This window comes from Haliaeetus albicilla, chromosome 17 (genome assembly GCF_947461875.1).
Source record: "Haliaeetus albicilla chromosome 17, bHalAlb1.1, whole genome shotgun sequence".
Lineage (NCBI taxonomy): Eukaryota > Metazoa > Chordata > Aves > Accipitriformes > Accipitridae > Haliaeetus > Haliaeetus albicilla.
Window position 1 is genome coordinate 3,881,267 of NC_091499.1, and position 23,843 is coordinate 3,905,109.

Below are 23,843 nucleotides of genomic sequence, written 5' to 3' on the forward strand. Positions count from 1 at the left end.
CTCAGAATTTTCTTGGCACGTTAATTAACCACTTTTGTGCTATTCCAAATAAACTGCTTAAATATCATTCACATATTACTGTCTGTAATCAGCTCATTTGGATAGTCATGGAAAATTCTCCAGTCAGTTCCAAAGATATTTTATTTTACTCAATAAGTAAGAACAGTGAGTCGTTGCCAATTCTGAAATTTTCAGCAGAGCAGTATTGAACAGGTTGTCTGCAACTGCAGCATGAAAATGAAATAAAGGCAAAAGGAGATGTATTTCTAAAGGCTATTACAATGAATCCATTAGGGGTCAAAGCAATCACTAAATTGATTAGGCTAGACTACTTAAATAGCTCTTTCTGAATCAATAATTATTATGGAGTCATCAAATATGTATGTGTTCTTATGTGTAATTGAACCACTGTCTTGTTATTTATACCGATGTGCATCCAAAGAATGCTCAAAGAATTCTTAAAAGAAGAGCTTTTCCTCCTGTGTTCCAGCTTATACCTAGGTGAGGTTTTCTTCCATCTAGGGCATATAAATTTCCCCTGCAAGATTCAGAAGTATGATGGTGCCATTTTTTGAAGAAATAAAGATTATATTCTACCACCTCCTGCATTCTTCAGATGTTGAATACAGTCAAGTATCATGGATGAGATTCCTTTTTCTACTTTTTTTTAACCTTTGGGAATCTCATTAAAATTGTAATTGAAAGTATATAGGAGCCACAACAAGAGAGGCTGTCCAGAGAATGAAAGAATGCAACATATTCTGCACCCTAAATATGTTTCTCCACATTCAAACTTTCTGTCTCTAAGTTTTTTCCTGCCAAAAGTCCTCTGGGTGGCTTTTTCATTTCTGGTTCATGATGGATAAGTCAAAACCAAAGAATTTTTCCAAATTAATGCAAGATCTGCTTTTTTTTTTTTTTTTTTTTTTTTTTTTTTAGCAATGCCTGGAATATCATAATGCAAATAAATAAAAATGAGAATTTTCCATATTGGAAAAGTTTTGATTAATTGTGTCTACAGCAGGGTATGTGCAAACTGTAAGAATGATCTTAGGAGTGACCAGGCTGGTCACTTGTCAGTATTATGACTTCAGCATAAACAGTCCGTGAAGATGTAGTCAGATTAGAGCAAAAGAACGTATTACAGCAATAACTCAAATATGGTTTTATCTGAAACAATAAGACATGCTGTATATGGTGTATATGGGAAGTTTTATATTTAAAGTTCCTTAATTTAAAATGACACATGCAGATTTTCTTCAACTTCTGCTTAGATGATTTTCATTTTAGTTTTTCTTTTTCTTCTCTTCTCTTTTTTCATCTTTTTTTCTCTCATTAATATTCTCATTGACTGCTTTTCCAGTATTATACAACTTCTGTGTGTGTATAAACAAGCAAAAATACTTTCGCCACAGTGCCCGTAAATGTCCTCATTGGCTAGTGTTCTGTCTCACAAACTCAGGACATGATGTTTTGGTATGGTAATTTTTTTTAAATTTTTTTTTTAAAAGGCAACTTCTGTTTTTTCCAAATGAGAAGACAAAGTGCTTGTGTGGGAATTGCGGAATGGAATCACTTGTGTTCCAGTATCTGGAGCATTGTTTTCTAATACAAACCTGACATAAAAAGAATTCAATGAAGTACAAAGTGAATGATATGTCATTCTGTCTTATTATCTATATATAAGAAACTGGCATTTGAGTTTCTGACATGTGAGTGACCCAGCACCTGAATTATACACATTCCCCTCTAAAAGGCCTGTTGATTTTCATGCTTACAATAATTAATTATTTCAGGCTGCAGATTAAAACTGAGTTAGAGAGCAGCAAAGCTGCATTTCACTATGGAAATAACAGCTGGTCATGCTCCAAGGTCTTATTGAAATGAGTTGTAGACTAATATATAATAATATTAGCTTTTTAAAAAAATAAAATACTGTTCACAGTGGCACTGAAGAGGTGGAAACTGTTTTATATATCCACCTGGCCATGTTGATGGACTGAACTAGCTGCCTCCAGTCAGATTCTATTAAATTATCTTACATCTTCAAATGACAGTGCCATGTTGGAAATTAGTAGGTACATCCTCTTGGAATCAGTCAGCAAAGTGGCTGAAGAAGGACCTAATAATCTGTGTGGATCTGTAAGAGGCAGACTTTGCAGGATATGGAGCAAGCATTTTGGCAAATCTGTTTCAATTATTGGCTGTGTACTGCCTCTGTCTATGCAGAGATCCAAAATCTCCAGGACGTTAAGGTTGCATCTTCTGTGCCATTAAATAAAGACACTTGTTTGATTATGAGTAGAAGAAAAACTTGTCTGAACTGTGAATGGGAGTATATAGAATCTTAGAATCATTTAGGTTCGAAAAGACCTTTGAGATCATTAAGTCCAACCATAAATCTAACACTGCCCAATAACTGAATATATTTATATTTATTGCCTATAAACCATAAGTCAAATGTTTAGGTTTTATATTTAGGTTTTGTGTTATTCATCACCTAAATATTAACAAATATTTTGTAATCTTTGGTTCTTAGTAGTGCTTAGGAACCATGATGAACGGCCCTATTTAAAATGCAGAGATAGGCAGAGTCCAGAGAGGTACTACCCTAGACCCTCACCATTTATCCAGTCCTAAAGTGGTTTTCTGTTTTGCAGAGTGAATTCCATTGAATAACATTGATTTTCTATTTCAATAAAGGGAACTGTCATCCTAAAGGTGGATGAAATATTAAGGCTCTACTAGCTAATTAGATAGATAGATAGGTAGATACACAGATAAGTACTGTGCAGATAAAAAGCCCAATATTGTCTTATACAGGTTCTATTTAATTTTGAAAACTAAATAACTGTGTTTTTAATTTTATTTATGTGGAAAATAAAATAGAATTCTTTTTAGATTTTAAGAACTATGGAAAAAAATCCATTTTTACAATGTTAATATATTCTGTATAACCATTGATTGCATGTGAAAACACGTAATCCATTTTATGCCCCAGTAATTCTGAAACACCTGAACTCTTCTCCCTCCGCATACCATCTGAAAATTCACAAGACGAAGCATCCCTTCAGGGCTGGGAATGTATTTGCCAATTTTGGCCCAGAGGGGATTGTAACTAGCATTGTAAAGCCCTGATGATAGTTTTATAATGGAAAGCCTGAAATAACCTCAAGTACCACCTCACTAATGTGATTCTATAATACATAACCAGTCTAATTTGAAACTAAGAGTCAGTTATCAAAGAATACATTTGTAGAGTTAATATTGTTAACCTCTTAATTTTCCTCTTCTCTTGGATTTGAATTACAGTTTCCTTTCAAATAAAATCCACTGATGAGATACCTAATGGTTTTCTACTTTAATTTTGCTGTTCTGATTGCTTTTACAGCTGTACCCCATCGTCTTGATATTAAACCCCCTTGCAGAGTCCTTGCAGTGAAATCGTTGGGCAGATCAAAGTATAGTCCTGATGTCCGAACTCTTCCAACTACATTAGCCTCTTCGTAAATTGATTAGGAAGAGCACTGCACAGGAAATGGCCATCAACATGGCTTACATTAAGAAGGGAGCTGGTGCTCTGAAGGTGGTGTTTGTCATCTCTCTGAGTGTCCGTAAACACTTGCAGCCCTGTCAGTTCCTTAAAAGTAGTTTGAGCCTTACTAGACACTAACAGGGTTGCCATGGAGGCAGACTTAGATTTCACAGCAAAGCTGAAACTGATTTCCAGATAATAGTTGAGTTAGAAAACAGAGAGAAAATGAGCATGAGTAAACAAAAATTCAAAACTGCCTAAATTATTAGATCTGATACCTATTTCTTCTGTCTTTCTGTAGCTGTTACAGATATTATAGTGATGTTGTTTGGAGGGGTGGGGGGTTTTTAGATGGAAAAATTATAATTAAGAATTCAGAGTGGGGATTGTTCTTTCAAGGAAAAGAAATCAAGTGCTATACCGCATTATTCTCATTTGTGTGGAAACAATGATGTCTTTTAATATGTGAATCTCCTTAATGGGTCTATCTTGAAATTGTGCCTGTATAGGGGATAAAAGCTCTGTTATTGCTTCATTAGCCTGCATCTAGCAGTTGTGTTTCCCAAAGCAATTTGCAGCATCCTCTTCCTTTCATTGTCACATTTGATCATTTTAGAATTTGCTCTGAAGACAAGTCAATGTCCTTATATGTGAATTTCAGGGTATAAGCAGTACATTCAACAATCCCTGTTAAGAAACTTAATCAGAATCTTCTGACAAATGATACGATCAATGCCACACAATTAATCCATAGTAGAACTGTGTAATAAACAGAAGATTACACTTTCTGTGCCAGTTAATGTCCTATAAATTCCTGCTATACTTCAAATGTATTATTAAACATTTTTGTTATTGCTGTTCTGTTATCATCATATGATGCTTTAAAGTATGAAACACAATTTTATTTGATTTTGTGATTTCTCTTACTAGTGGCTAGCATTCAGAAGCTTCCTGCGGCATCTGTTTTAACCGACATCAATTTCCCCATGAAAGGAAGAAAAGGAATGGTTGATTGGGCACGAAACTCAGAAGACAGGGTTGTCATTCCAAAAAATATCTTCACCCCTATGTCAACAGGTAAAGAAGCATATCAGCATTTTAATTTTGTGTCAGCTAGCTTTAACAAGGGAACTCAGAATCTTTGTCTCATAGGACCACTGTATGATATAGAAGTGGTTATTTGATCCATCTTTGAAAGAAATCCAGTACTCACAACTTATCCCAGAGGGAAATGGTGGGTCCTTAATTTCAGCACCTTGAACAAAAAGTGGTACAGAAATGCTAGATGTTATTTTCTATGCCGAAGAGCCAATGCTTAGTTATTGTGCACAGGATTGTACCTGTGCTGGTGTGAGGTGACCTGAAGTGCAGCTCTGCGGGACCCTCTGAAGTTGCTCCACTCCAACAGACTGCGCCATTCCTACAGGTCACCCAGCTTGTACCAAAGGATGCTCGGCAGGCAAATTACCCTGGCTTCAGAAACAATTGACAAATACCATGGCAGTGCAGATCTCTGACATTAGAGAATTTACTTGCTAAGCATTAAACTCTAAAGACAGTCTTTGAGGATACTTAATTATAAAGGTAGATGAACTAGCATGGGTGTCAGTATACAATGATGGATTTTTTAAAAATGTGATTTTCAGTGGTTTAAATCTTTTGATATATTCCTGACAGTGCTACATCTTTATGACAGACTTCCCAGATATAATTCAAAATTGTGATGGTTTATTTAAAATAAAATTTCCACTAGAAAGATAAATGGTATTCAGAGTTTTTTATGCTGATGAAGGCTTGGGAAAGAGAGTTTAAAAATCGTTTTTCCTTACTCTTTTCAGAACTAGATGAATCAACTGTATTTGTACTTGGAGCAGTTCTATACAAAAATTTAGAACTCATTTTGCCCACTTTGAGGTAAGAAACTTCATAAATACAATATGAATTAAACTATTTCGGGATCACAGCTACACTACATGTCAGGATAAAAACAGACAACCAAGACAACCAAGATTTTTTTTCCTGTTATTTAAAATATATGTGTATATTTGTCTTTCCTTCACGCTTAGTCATTTGTACAGTGGCAATAGCCTTTTATCAACTTGATTTAATTTTTATTTTATGTAATCTATATTAACCTTAATTACAGAAGTGTTTGATTTTGTATATTTGATTAAGTAACCCCATTGATGTACATTAATGCTCAGGCCACTTATGCTTGTGCTTCAGACTACTGTTTGTCCAGTTAGTACAAGTGATCTATTAATGACATCATAACCTGATGTACTAAGGTTGTCTGCTCTACTTCTACAGAAGTCCCTAGTAGTAGTTTTCCAAGTACCTTTTCAGTGCAAGTTGTATTCAGAAGGGACAGCAGAGCTGTAGAGAGGATCCATTTTAGAAACAAGACATGCATGTGCCTGAACAGCTGTGGTATGTCAGTTATGAGGGCCATACACATACATAAAGAAATAGGAGAGTTTCTTGTTTCACTTTTTCCTTTCTGTACTTGATAACAGACAATTTGGAAATAAACATTTCACCGCCTCTTCTCAAATTACTGGTTAAGATCATTTCATGGTCCATTAATACTATCTTAATTCACATGATCCTGTGCACCATTGGCCTACTATCCTTTTACGGTAAAAGAAATGGCTGCAGATTGTGTGTTGCATTAGCTGCTAATGAATTCACAATAATTAGAAAGGATAGTAATTAGGAAGCTACCAGATTACCTTTCCCTACTCTATTTAACCAAAACTTCAGGATTTGAAACAAAGGATGGAAAAACAACAGATTTTTGCTAAAATCCATTTGAAAACAAAAAAGACTCAGTCCTAAGGAAAAAAAAAATACACTTCCCAGTGAAGTTGCAATGCGCTGTGCAATGAGTAGCTGCAATGTTGGGGTCAGTAACCTCTCTGAGGTAAAGGGCAATTCGAACAGCAATGTCCTGGCAGGACACTGGGGAGCCTGGGAAGTGCTGGTGAGAGCCGTCTACGCTTGAGGCATGGTACAAATGACAGCTCATCCACTTCTGAAATGTCACTAAGCACTTTCCGTTTGTTGTGCCGGTTCCTGAAATTATCCAGGAAGGAAAAGATGTTTGTGAGAGAGATTTTGTCTTCTCTTCTCCCATATTCAAAGAAACAGAGCCAAGTGGCTGTTGTAGTCAGTCCCTTTGGGCAGACCTTAGAGCCAATCTGCCAATCCTAGGAAAGCATCAAGGTGGCCACGTACCTTTCAGACCTTTATATTGTAACCAAAGTCTATGATCATGCTTCTTCAGCTCTCATAGGTCAATTGTTTTAATTTACAGAAAACAAGTGTGGACCTTGAATGCTGTGTATTTGCTTATATGAAAAGCCTTTCAGGGCTTTTATTTCATCCATTAGAAAAGAGAGATTTATAGGCCTTACTAGATTTTCCCTAGAATCAATAGCATCCCAAGTAGCAGGAATACAGGCAGAACAGGGACATAAAAGTACAGCAACTTAAGTACTATGGACTATGAGAAAGTGCATCTCAGTTCCCAAATTTTTGCTTTTATCTGTTCTACTTTCAGCTCGTTACTGATTTACACAGCGAATTTGACCATTTCTCTGTACAATTCAGTTCACAGAGACATTTTGTGGCTTCTAAAGCAAAATGGTCTAATAATCTATGTATATCTATTCATAAATGAAGTCTTTAGAAATTCAAATATAAAGATATCCCACTTTGCCTCTGAATATGTTCAGTATTATTCGAATCCAATTCTTGGCTGCCCAAGAAAAGGAAACGAGCACTATTATTTCTCTTATGTATGTGAATAAGGAATAAAAGTCATTATTAATCTGTGATATAAAAATATAACACATATTCCCAGGTACTTCTAGTCTCTTCTTTGTTCAGAGTATAGTGCCTCAGTAGTTCCCTGCACTTCTTTAATATTTATAATGAAGTCATACTGAAACTTTTACAGCTTACATCTCGTACCTCATCAGGAAGTGTATCATGGTGGATTTCTTTGCCCATGGCAGTCATATTCAAGATTTGATCTCATGACCCTAAAATAGTACCTCAAAGGTGGCACAATTTCAAACTGTTCTCACAGATCATAGAATCATTGAACAGTTTGGGTTGGAAGGGACCTCCAAAGATCATATAGTCTACCCCCCTGCCATGGGCAGGGACACCTTCCACCAGACCAGGTTGCTCAAAGCCCCATCCAACCTGGCCTTGGACACTGCCAGGGATGGGGCAGCCACAACCTCCCTGGGCAACCTCTTCTGGGGCCTCACCACCCTCACAGTGAAGAACTTCTTCCTTACATCTCATCTAAATCTACCCTCTTTCAGTTTAAAACCATTGCACCCTGTCCTGTCACTACAGGCCTTGGAAAAAAGCCTCTCTCCATCTTTCTTCTAAGCCCCCTTTAGGTACTGGCAGGCTGAATTTTATGAGGTTCACGTGGGCCCACTCCTGAAGCCTGTCCAGGTCCGTCTGGATGGCATCCCTTCCCTCAGGTGTGTCAACTGCACCACCGAGCTTGGTGTCATCAGCAAACTTGCTGAGGGTGCACTCGATCCCACTGTCTGAGTCATTGATGAAGATATTAAATACTACTGAATGCATTTTGATGCATTCAAACCATTTTAATGTTCATTCAGATGGAATTTGGAATTGGAAAAAAGCTGCAACTGTGGTTAGTGCTGAATTTGTTGAGCTATTGCACTCTTTGCCAAAATTAGAACTGCAATGCAGGTTTTAAAGGAATCTTTATTGTTGGGTGGTTTATCATTTTACACTCATTCAGGTACATGAATGAACTGAAGGTTTCCATACATCCCACTGCGTATGGAAAAGGTTTATGTTTGTTTGCTTACATTTTGCAATGAAGAACTATCATCTTACAGGGGTTTATATTAATTACTATTTGTAGTAATCTTATTTAACAGTAATAAGCATTATCATTATAACCATATTAGTGCTGAATATAGTGTAACTGCTGAGTTGCTGCACTGCAATAGCATTGTGTGTGGAGCAAACACTGTAAAATGTGAAGGGAAGTAATACCATCTAGTTTTTATATGATACCTGGAAGTGTGGTAGCTACACACAATGTATGAATTAAAAACCCATTCTGGATAAGCATCTTATGTGGTGCTGTTCGAAATAAAATGACAGTTGACAAAATATGATAATGGTGGGAATAAAGATAAAAAAAACCCCAAAAAACCAAAGGTAACATAAGTAAAATGGGCTTGTGTTTGAGTTCAAAGGTCGCATCTTTTACACCTTGACAACCTGATAAAAGAGGTGATTTCTACTGGCTGCAGTTAAATATCTAGAAAGCTTTACCACTTTCCATGTGATTTCAGTCCCTGGATTTACAGGAGTTAAGGTGGGAGTAAAGTAAATATTTGATTGTAGTTTCCTGAAGAACAAAGGTGACACATTCCAATACATTCCTTAATATCAGCACTAAAAGATATGCAAGTTCTGCATCATCACAAGAAACGTCTTTGTTTAAAATAAACAAACAAATAAATAAAAAATATCTCAGTATATCTTTAGGGAAAATCTTTCAAAGCACCTAACCACAGAATCCCCATCTGGTATATCACAGGTGTTCTGTGAGTAAAACGAGGATTTCATTATCTAGGACAGCCTATACAATATATTTCACAAACTCCAAAATTAGCTGCATTTTGCCATATGGGCTTGATTTTTCTTGTTTTTACTGGCATAGCATCTGTGAAAAGTAAGTCTTGTAAACACAGTCTGAGATGAGAACTTGGCAATTACATTAATATAGAAATTTTTGGACAATGTGTTTAATCCCAGTGGTACATGTATATTATTTAAAGAATTTTGCCAGGACTGTTAAACAAGAGGTTAGGGAAAGAGAAGAGAAAAGTGCTTTATTCTTTCTTATAAAAATAGAATATTTTTTTTTCCATGCACAAGTAAATAAACTTCGTCTGATTCTATTTCCTAATATACTTTGCTGCATTGCACTGTTCTCGTAATGTCCTATGGATTTTTTTACAATCTTAGATTAAAATATTGAATATTTTGAGCACTATAGACTGAATATTATTTCCATAACTCTTGCATCCCTGAGCACATTTATGTTATTGTTAAGTTCACAGAAAATTGATTCTCAGTATAATACTCATCTAAAAGATATTATATATAATTCCTCTTCTGGGCACTCTGAAAGAATACATTGCATATTGCCATACTGTAAGATAGTTTTTAACTTCTCCTTTAACAAATAGGAACAAATAAAGAATCAATGATTTTGCTGTAGCAAGCTTTTCTTCCCATCGCTTAAAACAACCACCGTACTTTTTGGGCTATAATTTCCTCCACTGAAACGTTCTCTTTCCCCATTTGAAACATCATTCCTAACCCCCTCCTTCGGGTGCTGTATGGCCAAAAAGGCCCTTAAACTTCGTTAGGTCGGCTTTGTTAGACTGAGGATAGAGTATCTCAGACAGGCTTTTACTGCATAGCATTACTGCTATAGCAGCAGTAATTCTTCTGTAAGGTATACAACATTTACATGTTGTACTATAACTTCTTTCATGCTGTCTTGAGGTAGCAACATGCTTTATTCATAAGTTCATTTTTCATGAGCAACATAGAGTCATTCTAAAAAGAAAAGAAAACCTGAATTTCATATCACATAGAATCAATATGGATACTCTTATATAAAAGAATACCCTCAAAATCTATACCCAGATAGAAAAGGAGCTTAGTAAAATAACTATTTTATTAATATTGTTATTAATTCAGATAGGGAAAAACACTAGGACAGCAGCTCTGGAAGCACTTCTTGAGCCTTTACTCAATCAGACTTTGTTATCTTGAATCTTCAAGGATTTATTCAACCATATCGTCCAAGGAATTTAATATATTTTTTGAGTGATCTCAGAATTTGACACTGATGTGCATTTTTCTGGACAGTCAGCAGAGTATCACTCCATACAAGTTCATTTCTCATTAAAGATAAGTTTTAGATTTTTTTTTGATGAACGAGAAAGAAGTAATGGTAAAGTCACTCTCCACCTGTCATAAAAAATGCTGTAAGATAATGCACATGCCCACGAAGTGTGAGATAGGTCATTCCCATTCTATATCATTCCCAATATGAGAGGGACCGAAAGCCACATATTCCACCTCCCGGGATGTTTTGTAAAAGCTGATTACTTAAATTCCTGAATAAGTGTTCTCAGCACTGAGCTGTCTAAAAAATTATCTTTAATAAAGTTATCAATGGCACTGCACCAGTGGTTTTGAGGAAAATTCTTGCGACTACAATGCTTTGAGCTTTAATTCAGTGGCATCTTAACGTGTTATGTGAGTTTAGAATATACTTGCCAGATCGCATTCTTCCAGGGATTATCTAAACAGTTAAATATGAGATGTGCAACTAGGCATTCAGCCCAGACAGGACAGCATTGAGTGATGCAGATTTCATTTCGCAGCAATATAGCCAAGCCAGTTACATTTATTTGCTGTTGAAATATCTGCTAGGGGCTCTTGAAAATGTAAGTGGATTGGAAGGGTTTTAATGAGAGTGAAGTAAAATTGATGTACCGAGGTTGCAATCTAGGCACCTTAAGTGGTCTTTTGGACCTCACCCTAGAACCATCTGAACTGTACCAAAATTAGATACAGCAAGGAAACGCTTCTCAGTTACAAAGATTGGCCATGATCAGGTACTGAAGTATCAGTATTTACATTACCTTATGTGAATTTCCAGAATGGGTAAAAACTTTTAATACCTAGTAAGCTCTATTTCCACCTGTCATGATGTGTTAGAGAAATCAGTTTTCTATTTAATTGGAGTTTCGTTCATTTGTTTGGGTTTTTTTTATTATTATTATTATTATGCCTTACTTAGGAACATTTATAGATATTCATCTACTGTATGTACAGTAAGGTACCATCATTACTCCTCTTCTACAGAATGCACTGCAAGTTTGCCGAACATTAAAAGTTAGTCTGATAGAGAGATTTGTTTTCATCAACGTGTGAGACTTTAAAGTGCAACCAAAGGGAAGAAATAGGAATTAAGTAAAATAGAAAGCCACTTCCATTATATTTCCATTACATGATTTGGCTGAGTAAAATTGGACTAGAATTCATACCTTGCCCCAGAAGAATAATTTCATTCCTTGTGCTGAGTAAAGTGCCCACTGAGTTAAGGTTCTATTACTGTAGCCATGGCAATTCCTGTTTCAATGATCCAGCAAAATGGAATCCTCTCCTAAATACCATTTCCCTGGAGAAAATAAGCAATTAAACAACAACAACAACAACAGAATATTTATACTATTATAATTACATCTAAACTGCCTAGTTTCTCCTTTGATAACATCTACTCATGAATATGTCTTTCTGTGAGGTTTTGTGTTGGTTTATGTGCGATCGGCAGAAGGTGTTGAAAGCAGAATTACATACAATGGAAATACCATCATGATCCTCAGAAACAGGCAGGCTGATAACTGACGGTTGTTCTAAGCCTGACGGGGTCATAAGAAGCAAGGATCTCAGGCGTGAACATCATGTCAACATGTCTTTATGCCTGTATTAGCATAACCTTGACAATACTAGGTCTGTCCTAGAAAGGTAGCTACAAAATATGGTGACCCACATTTTACATGAAAAGAGAGATTGATGATGAATTGGAGAAATTAACAGAAAATTATTATTTTGAGTAATCTGGTACAATAACAAAAGATCAAATCTAATCTCACATGTATGAGAAAAAAATTGATTGGTTTTGGTGGGATATCAGTCAGGGCACAACTATGGATTATATTTTCAAAGGTATTTAAATGATGAAGTTGCCCACTCATATACCAAATGCAATGGTTTTTCGATAATTGGAAACAGGTAGGGTTTTTTTATAAGCACAGAATCAACAGAACTGTAGAATCTCCCATTGCACTCATCCATCTTCACAATTTTACAGTTAACACTCAGAAAACAGTCCAACACAGCACTTTGGAAGAAAAATGACTGTCTCTTATAAAGCATAGCTGGTGAGCCTATGTCAAGAGAAGCGAACGATATGCATTCAAACATTGACGGAATGTTTGTGTCATCAATACACCCTTCTAATTAGTAAACTGTACTTTAACAAATGGCACTTCTGCCACCATTGTTGCTCTTCAGTCTTTAATGTGTGGGTACAGCTGGTAACGAGTGAATGTTTTCACCACTTCAAAACACATATATTTTCTCCCTGAATATTTGTCAATTAAAGTCACGGAAAATACCCGTGAGATACTTCTTTAGTTGTAATATCAGAAGCCTCATTTAACCTCACACTAAGTTAAATCTTTCATTTTTACATGTATTTTTTCCAGGAATTTTACAGTTGTTAATTCAAAAATCATCGTTGTTACTATACGACCCGAGCCCAAAACTACGGATTCTTTCCTGGAGATAGAACTGGCCCATCTGTCTAATGTAAGTACAAGGATGGTTGATATGCTTTTCCAAGAGTATTTATCAGATCATATGCAAGAAATAAGTGAGGTTGTTTTAAATATCAGGTAATAAACCCCAGTTTAACTGCTAAAACTTAAGCCCAGGAACAGTCTAACATACTTTGAAGGGAATGTGTACTTGTTTTATGCATGTATATATGCAAAACAAAATTAACTGTTCTGTGAGTTTTGAGGTTTTCATTTACACAGCAATTTCTCCTGAAAAGTCTCCATTAACTGCTTTGATGGATAAAATTGAAAATGTAGTATTGTGCTGAATGCTTAACCTTTTGCTCCCTGCATAGGTCATAGAGCTACATAGTTCTTCGGGCCTTTTCTTCTTTTCTGTCATTATTTTATACTCAAAAGCCAGTTTTTACCTAACCTGCTGCAGCAGACTTAGAAAAAAATGCTCTCGTTCCCATTTAGCTTACAATTCTTATAAATGTTTGAGATTTTTTGTGCAATTATTTTTAATTCTGTACTTTTCAGCCTTTAATCTCATGTTAAAAATGGTTTAAATCTGAAAAAAGGGATTCTGTGTCTAACTATATGAAAATTATTAACAGTTTTTCTTTCTGCTGTCAGCAATCTCCCAGCACCCCAGGGAGAATAAAATCTTATCTTTTGCGAGACATTTTTGTCATGTATGATATTGGGGAAATAACATTAAATAACAAACATGGGAGTAATTTACGTGAAAGCATGGCATATAAACTCTGTTTATGTTGCTAAGAGTTAGTTTATTTAAAGTCATAAAAAGATGATTAGAAGAGACATAGTTACTAGAGCTTTGGTGAATAGTATTGTTATGCAAAAGACTGTAAAGCTGTGATTTTTTGTTATAAACAGTTGCTCAAGTGGTCATATAGGTACAGTTCAGCTGGAGGAGTTCCAACTATTTCAGTCGGTAGCCAATTTGGATAAGTGTCTCTGGGCACAAATATGAAGAAAACTCTTTGAACTCTAGGTCTTTGATTTACATTTTACTCAAGGTTGGAAGAAACTATTTTCCCATCAATGGTCATTATGACCCACCATTTAGTTCCCAGAAAAATGGTATTACAAAGAACATCTCAGTGAAATTTACTGCAAAGTCAAGCAGAAAAAAAGAAAGGAATAGAGGAACATAAACTGAGCTGACTCCTTACCTTTCAGTAAAATTAGAAGTTTATTGATGGAGAATTGTGGAGATTTTGGTTTTTATGGTTCTCTGTTTCTATTTAATTTTAAGATGTTTTAGGATGGGCAGGTTTGGGGTTTCGTTTTCTTTTGTTTTGTTTCCAACCTAAGTTATATCATATATATTAAGATAAAATATCAGTCTTTAACATAACTTTTGTTTCTGTCAGAAATTTCACTAAAAATGTAATAGAGTATTTGCTGAAGTAGACCACAAATTAATCCTATATATCAGGAAAAAAACCCACCTTTGAAATAAAATACTTGGTTTGATCTTACTAAGATCATTATTAGGAAGAGTTTATGGTATTTCTCAATGCTAGATTTTAATTTCCATTATTTTAGCAATGATTTTGGGGCTACTTAAATGAGTTGTAGATAAAGAATATTGGAGTATAACTTCCATATTTTGAAATCGGAATTACCACTTGCAAAAATGTGGGGTAGCAGGTCAGAAAAAAAAAAAAAAAAGATTGGAGTTACTTTGGTCACTTATTCTAGAAAAGATATTGAAAAATTGAAAAAAAAATAATACTAGTAAGCAATGTGTCAGCATTGTAAATACTTATAAGCCAAACACAAGCTACTAAAACCAGCACAATGCAAGCAAGGCTAGACTAATAAAAGGTTGAACGGCTGTCCCCAGAAGCTGGAATTCTAGAAAATTCTTAGAGAGGGTTTTTTTTAATTTTTTTTATTTTCTTTCTCTTTTTAAGCCAACCCTTTCAGTAATTTACAAAGCAAGTTCTTGCCAAGTTTCAAAATCTTGGAAATGAAATGAAACTTCTTTGTTACAAAAGGCTAGATTAAAACCACTGATTTTCACTTTGCTTTGTCAACCTTTCAGTAATAGAATATTAATAAGTATTGTATTAGCTCACGTCTTGACAAGGTGAAAAGACAATAACCTTGCCAATAGATATCAGTACCATTTTTTTCTCTTGGCTCAGTTTTTGTGCTATAGTTTACTCCAGAGAAGCATCAAGTGCTCGGAATAAATTTCCCATCCTGAAATTGGACTTACATACATAGTACTTTTATATAGGATCTTGATCCACCTGGATATAAGAGTTGGATCAGCAGATACAATGACAAAATGTTGCTCGAAAAAAACCTGGGAATGGAAACCAGTTTTACAATTTTAATATTTGGTGATTTTTATGTTCAAGGCTTAGCCTCCATAATGGGACGTTGGTTTAAAGAACTAAGGCTGTAGATGCATAAAAATATTATTTTGTAGGTTTGAGTGTTCTTGCCTTCAGACTGAATCTAATTGTCATCTTCTTTGCTATAATTTTCTTAGCTGAAAACAAGACTTTAAATATCATTTATTACTATAGAACAAGCTTTATATGTCATACAGAACGATAAAACTAGTATTAATGTATTCTTTAGCATTTGAACATTATTTATTAATGGCTCACCAATTAATCGTGATGTCAATTAAATAGTTTAATTATTAAACAGAAAATAAAATACAGACATTCTCTTTCATCTGATTTTTTTTAATGGCTCTTCTTGTTGTTATTTTTGTTCTTTTCAAACCTTTGTACTTGAAATGCTGCTTATTATTCAGAACAGTTTGTTTCCAAATTGACTTAATTTTTAAGCAACCTCTAGAGCATGCCTACTAATATATAGATGTATACCCACACATTTGTTCTTTTACCTCCCCATCCACTGACTATATTAAGTAGATAAGACATTATGAGAAAAGATGGGAAAATGTGATCATTTAATAGGAATTAATATGTCATTCAAATTAGCCTTAAAACACTCATTTATTCAGAATTTATCATCATTGCTTCATTTTATATCAGAATTAGCCAGTTTATTAATAAATCCAGAGGATTGGCGGTGGGGGGGAGTCTAAATCACAATTGCATGTGCTGTTCAGAATATAGCATGGTATTTGGATTTGCAGGTAAATTCAATTATAATAGACAGTTGACCACAGTGGGAATGTGGGTTGCAATGCGTTATTTAGAGAACATGATATTTGGTCTTATGCCCTGTGAGCAAGTTGATGAATGCGACCACATTTTTCCAGTAGTTTGACTGAAGAGACACCGAAGTAATCTTTTAAAAACTGCAAAACTCAAACAAAATCCTATTTGCTCCAGAGAAAATATGAACTCTCACCTTCTGACAGCGCAGAACTTTACGCCAGGGACACTAAAGTAACGAGCCAGCAGTAGCGTAGGACACCGAGCTTTCAATGAGACTGAAAACCCTGGCTACAGAGCACAGTTGGCACTGTGCTGCAGAGCTGTCAAAGTTGCCAATCACATCTCGAAAGTTCAGTTTTATATGCCAGGCAGAGATATATATACATACACGCTCACACACATATGTCTATTTTTGAGCTATCCAAGTCCTGCACTGTAGCGTATAAATCAATACCGCAACAGTCGTAAACATTAATGGACACAGTAGCCGCTTCCTTAGCTGCAGCTAAGTAATTAACTGGCAAGAGCTGGGATGAAAGATTGCTGCCTTCACGGAGAGCGATGGCTCTTGGAGGCAGCTCAACGACAGCAGCGTGAGGAGACATTGCCAGGAGACCAGACCCAGAAAGACTGCGAAAAAGGGAGCAACGGGTTAAGGGCGAAGAAGAAAGTAGGAAGACAGGCTGCCTGTGGTCCGTGCAGTGCCTGAAGGGTGTTTGATCAGGATATCAAAAGAGAAAGAAGTTCTGAAAGGCTGCTGTGCCCTTGCGAGGTGCCGCGCCTGGCAGAGCAAACCCTCACACGAGACCTTCTTAGGGAACAGGAGTAATATTTAGCCTGCTTTCCATATTTCTGCTTAATCTCTCATTAGGGACTGCAATGGCCAAACATACTCTTTTTTTTTTTTTTTTTTTTTTATTTGAATACATTTCGAAGAGAATGAGGCATGTGATCTGACAGCATCAGTTTTATTGCGTTTCAGCTTTCTGCGAAGGCTTTTATTTTCCCTCTGTTTTGTAGATTTCTTTATAATGGACATTTTTTCTGAAAGTGTTTTTGTATTCTTTCTATTTGTACTGTGGGAATAGTGAGCGTAAACTGTATGATATCTGCTGCTAGGAAAGGTCTCAGATCTCAGATATGCAATGTCTTATTACAATTCAGCTATAGGAATACTTTTTTAATATGCATATAGCTATATCAGATTGCAAGTAGAATTTCTGCACCCCGTCTTAGGATACCAGTGATTACTCTTTATAAAATGACGTTTTAAAAAAAAGGTTCATTCCGCACCATCATTCCATTATTCCTAATTCTTGTCCTTCTATATGTTCTTCTATCAATGTAGCTAAAGTTTTTGGCTAATGATGCAGGACCTGGTCTCTGAATCTCAATGGGCCTGTTATCCAGCGCTTTGTCCTGTGCCCTTTTCCCCTTCCTCTTCTTTGTATTATAAATACTTCAGGGAATGGAACATCCTTTATTTATGTTTGTACAGTGCTATGTTAATATAAAGTGCCATAAGTATATGTTGGTTTTAAATATTTATACTCTACTCATAAAATTCAATGCAGTCAGCAAAATACTGAAGTGGAGGATCAAAATTTCCCTAAATGTCTCTCTCAGAAGCATCTTCAGAAGGACCTTTTTTATCTTTGACAAAGAGGTAGATGGAAGGACTTAAATATTTAAAAGATTTTTACTTCACGGGTTGCCATGTTTTTTCTGCAAATAGAACACTTTTCAGAATGAAATATCGAAGTGTGTTTTGTTTGTATGAAACCGTCTTCATAACTACTGCACCAACACTGTTCATGAGAGAACTACACTGAAGTTGGCATAAGAAAATAGTGTATTCCACCTGTTTCTTCAAAACACTTGTGATTTTGTTAAAAATATATTTTTATACTGTATTTTATATCTAATTTGTTTACGTAGTTCTGACTTCTGGGAATATCCAATGTTTATGATGAACAGGAATACAGTTTTGCTGGTTTTAACCAGTTAAGTACTTCTAAGTCAATCTAAGTTTTGATAAAGGAAGAGTTACAAGGTTAGGGACAAAGCTTGAATTTTAATTTCATCTCAACTCTTCCTAGGCAGCAAAATAAACATGAGTAATAATAAAGAGATTTCAATTTCCCAAAACATTACCCATAGTTTAATGATGTGTAATAAATCTAGGTTCCCATCCTCTTCTGAATCAAATCAGAAATCTTCCACTGTCTTCGAACAGGTTGAAGCTGGGATTGTAAAGCTCAACAACCACAAAAAAATATTTTGAGGAAAATTCTCTGCTGATTTAGGACCTAATTGACAAAAGGACTTGGGCGCTGAATGTGGGGTCATCTGAAATCCCAGCCTCCAGACATTTTGCCCAAAGTATGCTTGAAATTTTTAAGGGCATTACTGGTTTTGACATCCAGGTTCCCAGGGGGCCTAAAGTTCTGCTTCTAAACACACCCAGAAATGTTCGGTCAAGTTGAGTCTCTTAACAGATTAGCTGTTATATTTTAATTCTACTAGGTTATACCAAATAGACAACTTTATGCTTACCTTATCTAAGAGAGAGAATACGGCAACTACTCCACTGTGAGGTTAAAGTGCTTTTTAAATACTCCGTAAGAAGTAACCTTAAGCTTTTGCAATTTCAGTGGCATCAATTCGTCAGAGTATAAGTGTGATCTTGTAGGAGGAGACCCAAATAAATGTTTAGGTCAAGCATGACACGTTTTTGTATACCAGTAACTAACAGGTCGGTTTGTTTTCTTCTTAGGGCACATTGAATCCCTACTGTGTGCTGTGGGATGATTCGAGATCGTAAGTGACAGATGTTTGCTTCTATTGCTATGGCTCAAATATTACAGAGTACCTAACAATATTTAAGTAGTTGGTCAGTAATGGGTTGGTATGAGGGCAAAAGAACCTTTCCCAGAGTGAAGGTACTGGGTTCTCCAGTTGCTTGGCTTCCTTTCTGCAGCTATGTAAATTGAGAGTACAACATCTCACCAGGAAGAGATTACTCACATAGTAATTTTAATCTGCTTTTTCAAGATTAAAATGACGATGTCTAAGAACTGTAGTGCCTAGTTGCTGAGCAACAAGCGAGTGGGTAAACGATCAGGCAGATAACTAAGGAAAGCTCCCGTTTCAGTTACTGCAAGGAGAAATACCATTTTCAAGTGTGATACCCACAGCAATCTCCATTTTAGTTGGTGCAAATTTTCATTTTAGTTTAGTAAAATAATAGCTGTATACTAAATAGTGAAAGCTTGCTAGCGGTCTTCTGCTACTTTTTTCATTGTGTGTCCCTTTGGTAGCAAAACAGAAAATGTCACTGTAAAGAGGTAAAGCAGTAAAATCAGTGTAGTTTAAAAAGAATTCCAAGTTTATGCAGCTGTAATTTGCTGCATTAATCTTTCACAGTAAATCTCCCATTAAAGTCAAGGTGAACTTTGCCTAAATACAGATTAAGTGTTTCAAGAAGGATCCTTATATGGTTGCCATATTAATTTTTTTAAAGATGATGTTGTACTTCTTGTCCAGGTATATTATGTATGTCATACTACAGACTCATCTACAGTGTATACCTGTGAATTTGTGAGTGCTTTTATCCTTGAGCTTGGGTTTACATCAGTACACTGATGGCTGAGAAACAACATTACAGTATAGAAATGAGAAAATTGGACATGATACTAGAAATCATTCCAAATACAAGTAATACCATAGTCTGTGCCTCTACAAAAGAATCAATTATTTGCCAGCAACATCGTAATGTTCCATTTCTGTAAAACATGCGGAATAAAGTACATGAAAGACTTGATATTATGTATTATTATGTGCACATAGAATGCAAAACATTTGGAAGATGTTCTTTGTTCCTCTTCACAATGTGTTGCTTACACAGTAGTAGTGCAGGGCTTTATTTACCATTTTTTACATGCATTACTTTAAGCACTGTGTATTTAGAGCACATGCTCTGATTTCACTGCTCCAGTCCAGAATATCAAAGGCATATCTGCATGGAATTAGACTACCCCCCCCCCCCAAAAAAAAAAAAAGGCATGCTGTGGATTTAACAATATGATTAAAAGATTTCATGCAGGTATTTGGGATGAATGTGTGAAGCAATCGCAAACAAATGTATTTTGTGCTTGCCACTTGTTTTGCATGCATTGCTCTTAGTATCGTGTATAGAGAAGTTTAGTGCTATGTATAAGTACTGGTTTCAGTATGCTTCAGAATCGGGATGGAAAAGTGAACTTTTGAAACTTCTAAAACTTACATAAAGCTTACATAAAATAGTCTGAGGTTTTGAGGGAGAAAGACATACTTTTTTATTCTGAAGGATATCTTTTCTAGTCATATTATTTAATAGTAGCTATTGAAGATGTTAAAATATTTGAAGATTGGGGGTGTTCTTGGATATTTATCAGTTTTGAAAAGTGATATGAGCCATCAAATATTCATAATAAGATAGGATGTATCAGTGAGGTCTGCATGGACGCCATTGTCATTTGTTTTACACATGTATGTGTGTTATTTTATGAGAATGTTACATTATCACTTACCTGAGTGTGTAATAGCAAGAGCAAAATTCTACTTTTTTCCTCCATCCCTTAGGAAAAGATCCCTAATGTTAGCTATGGGAACATTAGTTGATTCATAATTTTATTTTTGTAATGATGCTGCTTTTTGTTTTGGAGCATTTTATTTGTATTTACTCAGGAATACTTCAGCATTTGTATTCTGGCACCGTGAGTTTTAAATTATGATGAAAGCTCTATAATGCTGAATTGGTTCCGATCATTTATAAATCTTAATAAATAAATATGTAGAGGACTATGCAATTGGTTAGGGGCCCATGATGATGTTGGGTTCTCGGTAGCATGTTTCTCTTCTATTTTTTCCACTTTTTTCTAAGTCTGAGGAATGAACCACTCTCAGCAGCAGGCAGCTGGATTTGATGGATTAATAGCTTCATCCGCACTGCAAATCCTACAGAGCTGTGCTGTACTCGTGTCCTTCCAAACCGGGTGATTTTTGCATAACCAGGATTTGGCAAGCATTTTGGAATAAACCCAAAAAAAGTGGTCTGCTTTTAGTTGAAGGTGCTTAAGTAATCAGTAGTCTATGCTGAGACGGGTGTTTTAAATTAAGTGCTTTTCAGATGAAACTGTGTTTGCTTTTATCGCTGGCACACAGCCAGCAGTAACCGCTAACGGGTTTTGCCACCTTTCTACCCGCTTCTCCCACACTTTGTCTGCGTGCGTTGCAAGTTGACATTTGGTGAATGATGCTTCCTCCACCAATCTTGTCAGTTTAATACTTCTCCAGCAGCAGGGGAAGCTTTATCTACCTGGGGTTTGGGCACGCTTCTCGGGAGACTGATCAGCGATTACAATTCCCTGTCATCCATCCTTGAAGAAAGTTCTGGATCTGTGAGCTGTTTAATCACATCAGATCATCAAACTTATCCTGCTGCCGTTGGTATCTGTGACAATTTGGTCATCCGAACTTTGGCAAAGGCATCTTTAACCCATTCTTTCTATGAGATTTGGTGATTCTCCCCTGTGATGATATTTTGTAAGGTTTTCCATTTATCGAGCTGGCAGGCTTGTGCCCTCTCCATAGGCAGCTAGCCAAATGTGTGTACAATATTGAGACAGTGCAACTAAAGAATAAAATATTATGTCATGTATTACAAAGGGCAAACTCAAATCCAATAGTTCAGCATTTTTTATCAGCTGATTCTCCCAAATATAGAGCATATCTGTCTGTGTTGATTGAAACCAGGCTGTTTATGAGTTCTGGTGTTTCCTTTGATATTTCCAGCTTCCCTACATGAACCTGGTAGCATCAATGGTATGTAAGTGGTGATGATTTTTCCCCCCTCAGAAATCTGAGCGATATCTTCGTCCATTCATTTCAGAAAATGTATTCTAAATGTTGCCTTCAGTAAAGTCTTAGGAATGCTTCTCCTTTCAGTGCATGGGAAAATGTGTGGAATATTTGTAAGTGATGTTCTGAGGAGAAACAATTTCGTTCCTTAAACCAACCAACCAAAAACTCAAGAAAGAGTTGTATCTTTTCTACTTTGCATTGTCTGGCACAAACAAACTGTCCCTGCTGTCAGGAACTGTTTGTGATACATTAATTCCAGTGTCTTAGTCCACAAAGAGAAAGAAAAGAAGTTAGTCAGGTACTAGGGCTGACTTTCCCACCCCACAGAAGTGATTTTAAAGATTTTAAGATGAAACGAAACTTCTGAAAGTTTTTCTCCTTTCCCTCCTCTCTTTCTGGACGGGGAAAGAAGAAGGGAGAGGGAGACAGCAGAGACAATCTCAACCAGCAACTAATCCAATGGTTAGAGCGTTTACTTGGGGACCTCAGGGACTGGCCCTTCGATTTTTTCTTTGCAGAAGTTACTCGAGGAGTTTGAAACACACTTTTCAGCCTCACAGGAGCAGCCCATACCCGCTGACCTGTTGGCTCCTCTGGAGTGTTACTCACAACGTGTCCTGCTGAACTCTGCCATATTATTTAGGAAAATATTCCTGGGCTGGGGAGCTGATTCCCAGCACCTCTATATTTAATTTTACCACTCTTTCCATATGTTTGTCACCATGCCACACATAAATCTTAGCCATATCACTGTCAGTGGTTTTTTCCTAGCGCCGTTTTGCTTTATGTAAGTCTGGGCAAAGCTCTCGAAGCCCGGGGGATCAAGGAATCCATATATGCATGCATACATTTCCATTTTAAAAATGCCATTTACTGTGGCAGTTTTGTAGGCTGTCTGAACAGTTCTCTTGAACTTTGTTGCCTTCTGTGATGCTTACATCTGTGATAGGTGCCCTAACAGACAGCCTGGATGGAGCTCTGTGATCCACAAAAGGCAGTCGCTTGTCTTAACGGACCCAGCCCCTGGACCCTGGGACCAGGGCGCAGAATTCCAAACGCAGTAAGAGGCTGGAAGCGAGGTGCCGCAGTACCGAGCATCGCGAGGGCCATCCTCACGGGCAACCCTCGGCTAACACCATCACGGGGAGGGCAGGGAAGGTGGGGTGGACACGGTGGGTCCCTGGGAGGAGGTGACATCTCACATGGGCGTTGCAGTAGGCACCAACGGGTTAGCAAAACAGTGCAGCTGGCGTTCGTTCTTTTAGAACTGTGTTGGGCACGTGTGTTCTCCGCGGGACAGTGTCAGCTGTTGCTGGTGTGCTCCGCAGCTGTACACGGTGCAACGTGACATCTTGCAGCACTGGGTAGGGAAAGGGCTTCAGTATTCTGGGGCTCTTTTCTGCCATTTGCTGCAGAAGGATGTTATAACAGTATGACAGCGTTTTATTCATCCATATGTGTGCTCGTAGCAGTTTGTGCCTGCTGAATATACAGTTGGCAGAAGTACAGTGAAATTAGCTGAAATTTTTAATATTGCAAGGATTTTGACCTGGGTCAGTTTTAGTTTAGGGCAAGCTGTAGGTCTGCTCTATTTTTTTTTTCCATTGCCATACAAATTTACATTGATAGCGGCTTAGATTTTCCACCCTGAAGTTGTGTGAAACTATGAATACCTATATATGAGAAATGAAAAATTGTATACATTTATATAATTTCGGTATTTCACTCCAGACATATTATAACATCCTCCCTTAAAAAGAGGGTTAAAAAAAGTTTACAATTACT

At 36.5% G+C, this 23,843-nt stretch overlaps 1 protein-coding gene across 7 annotated transcripts in view; it reads left to right on the forward strand.

Moving 5' to 3' along the window:
* Nucleotides 1–23,843, forward strand: part of ADGRB3 (adhesion G protein-coupled receptor B3) — a 460,870-nt gene that overhangs the window by 258,578 nt on the left and 178,449 nt on the right. For all 7 annotated transcript variants that reach the window (XM_069804588.1, XM_069804589.1, XM_069804585.1 and 4 more), the window contains 4 exons: nt 4,466–4,612; nt 5,374–5,449; nt 12,901–13,003; nt 18,931–18,974. In XM_069804588.1, the coding sequence (XP_069660689.1) occupies nt 4,466–4,612; nt 5,374–5,449; nt 12,901–13,003; nt 18,931–18,974 (370 nt within the window). The remainder of the gene's footprint in view (nt 1–4,465; nt 4,613–5,373; nt 5,450–12,900; nt 13,004–18,930; nt 18,975–23,843) is intronic.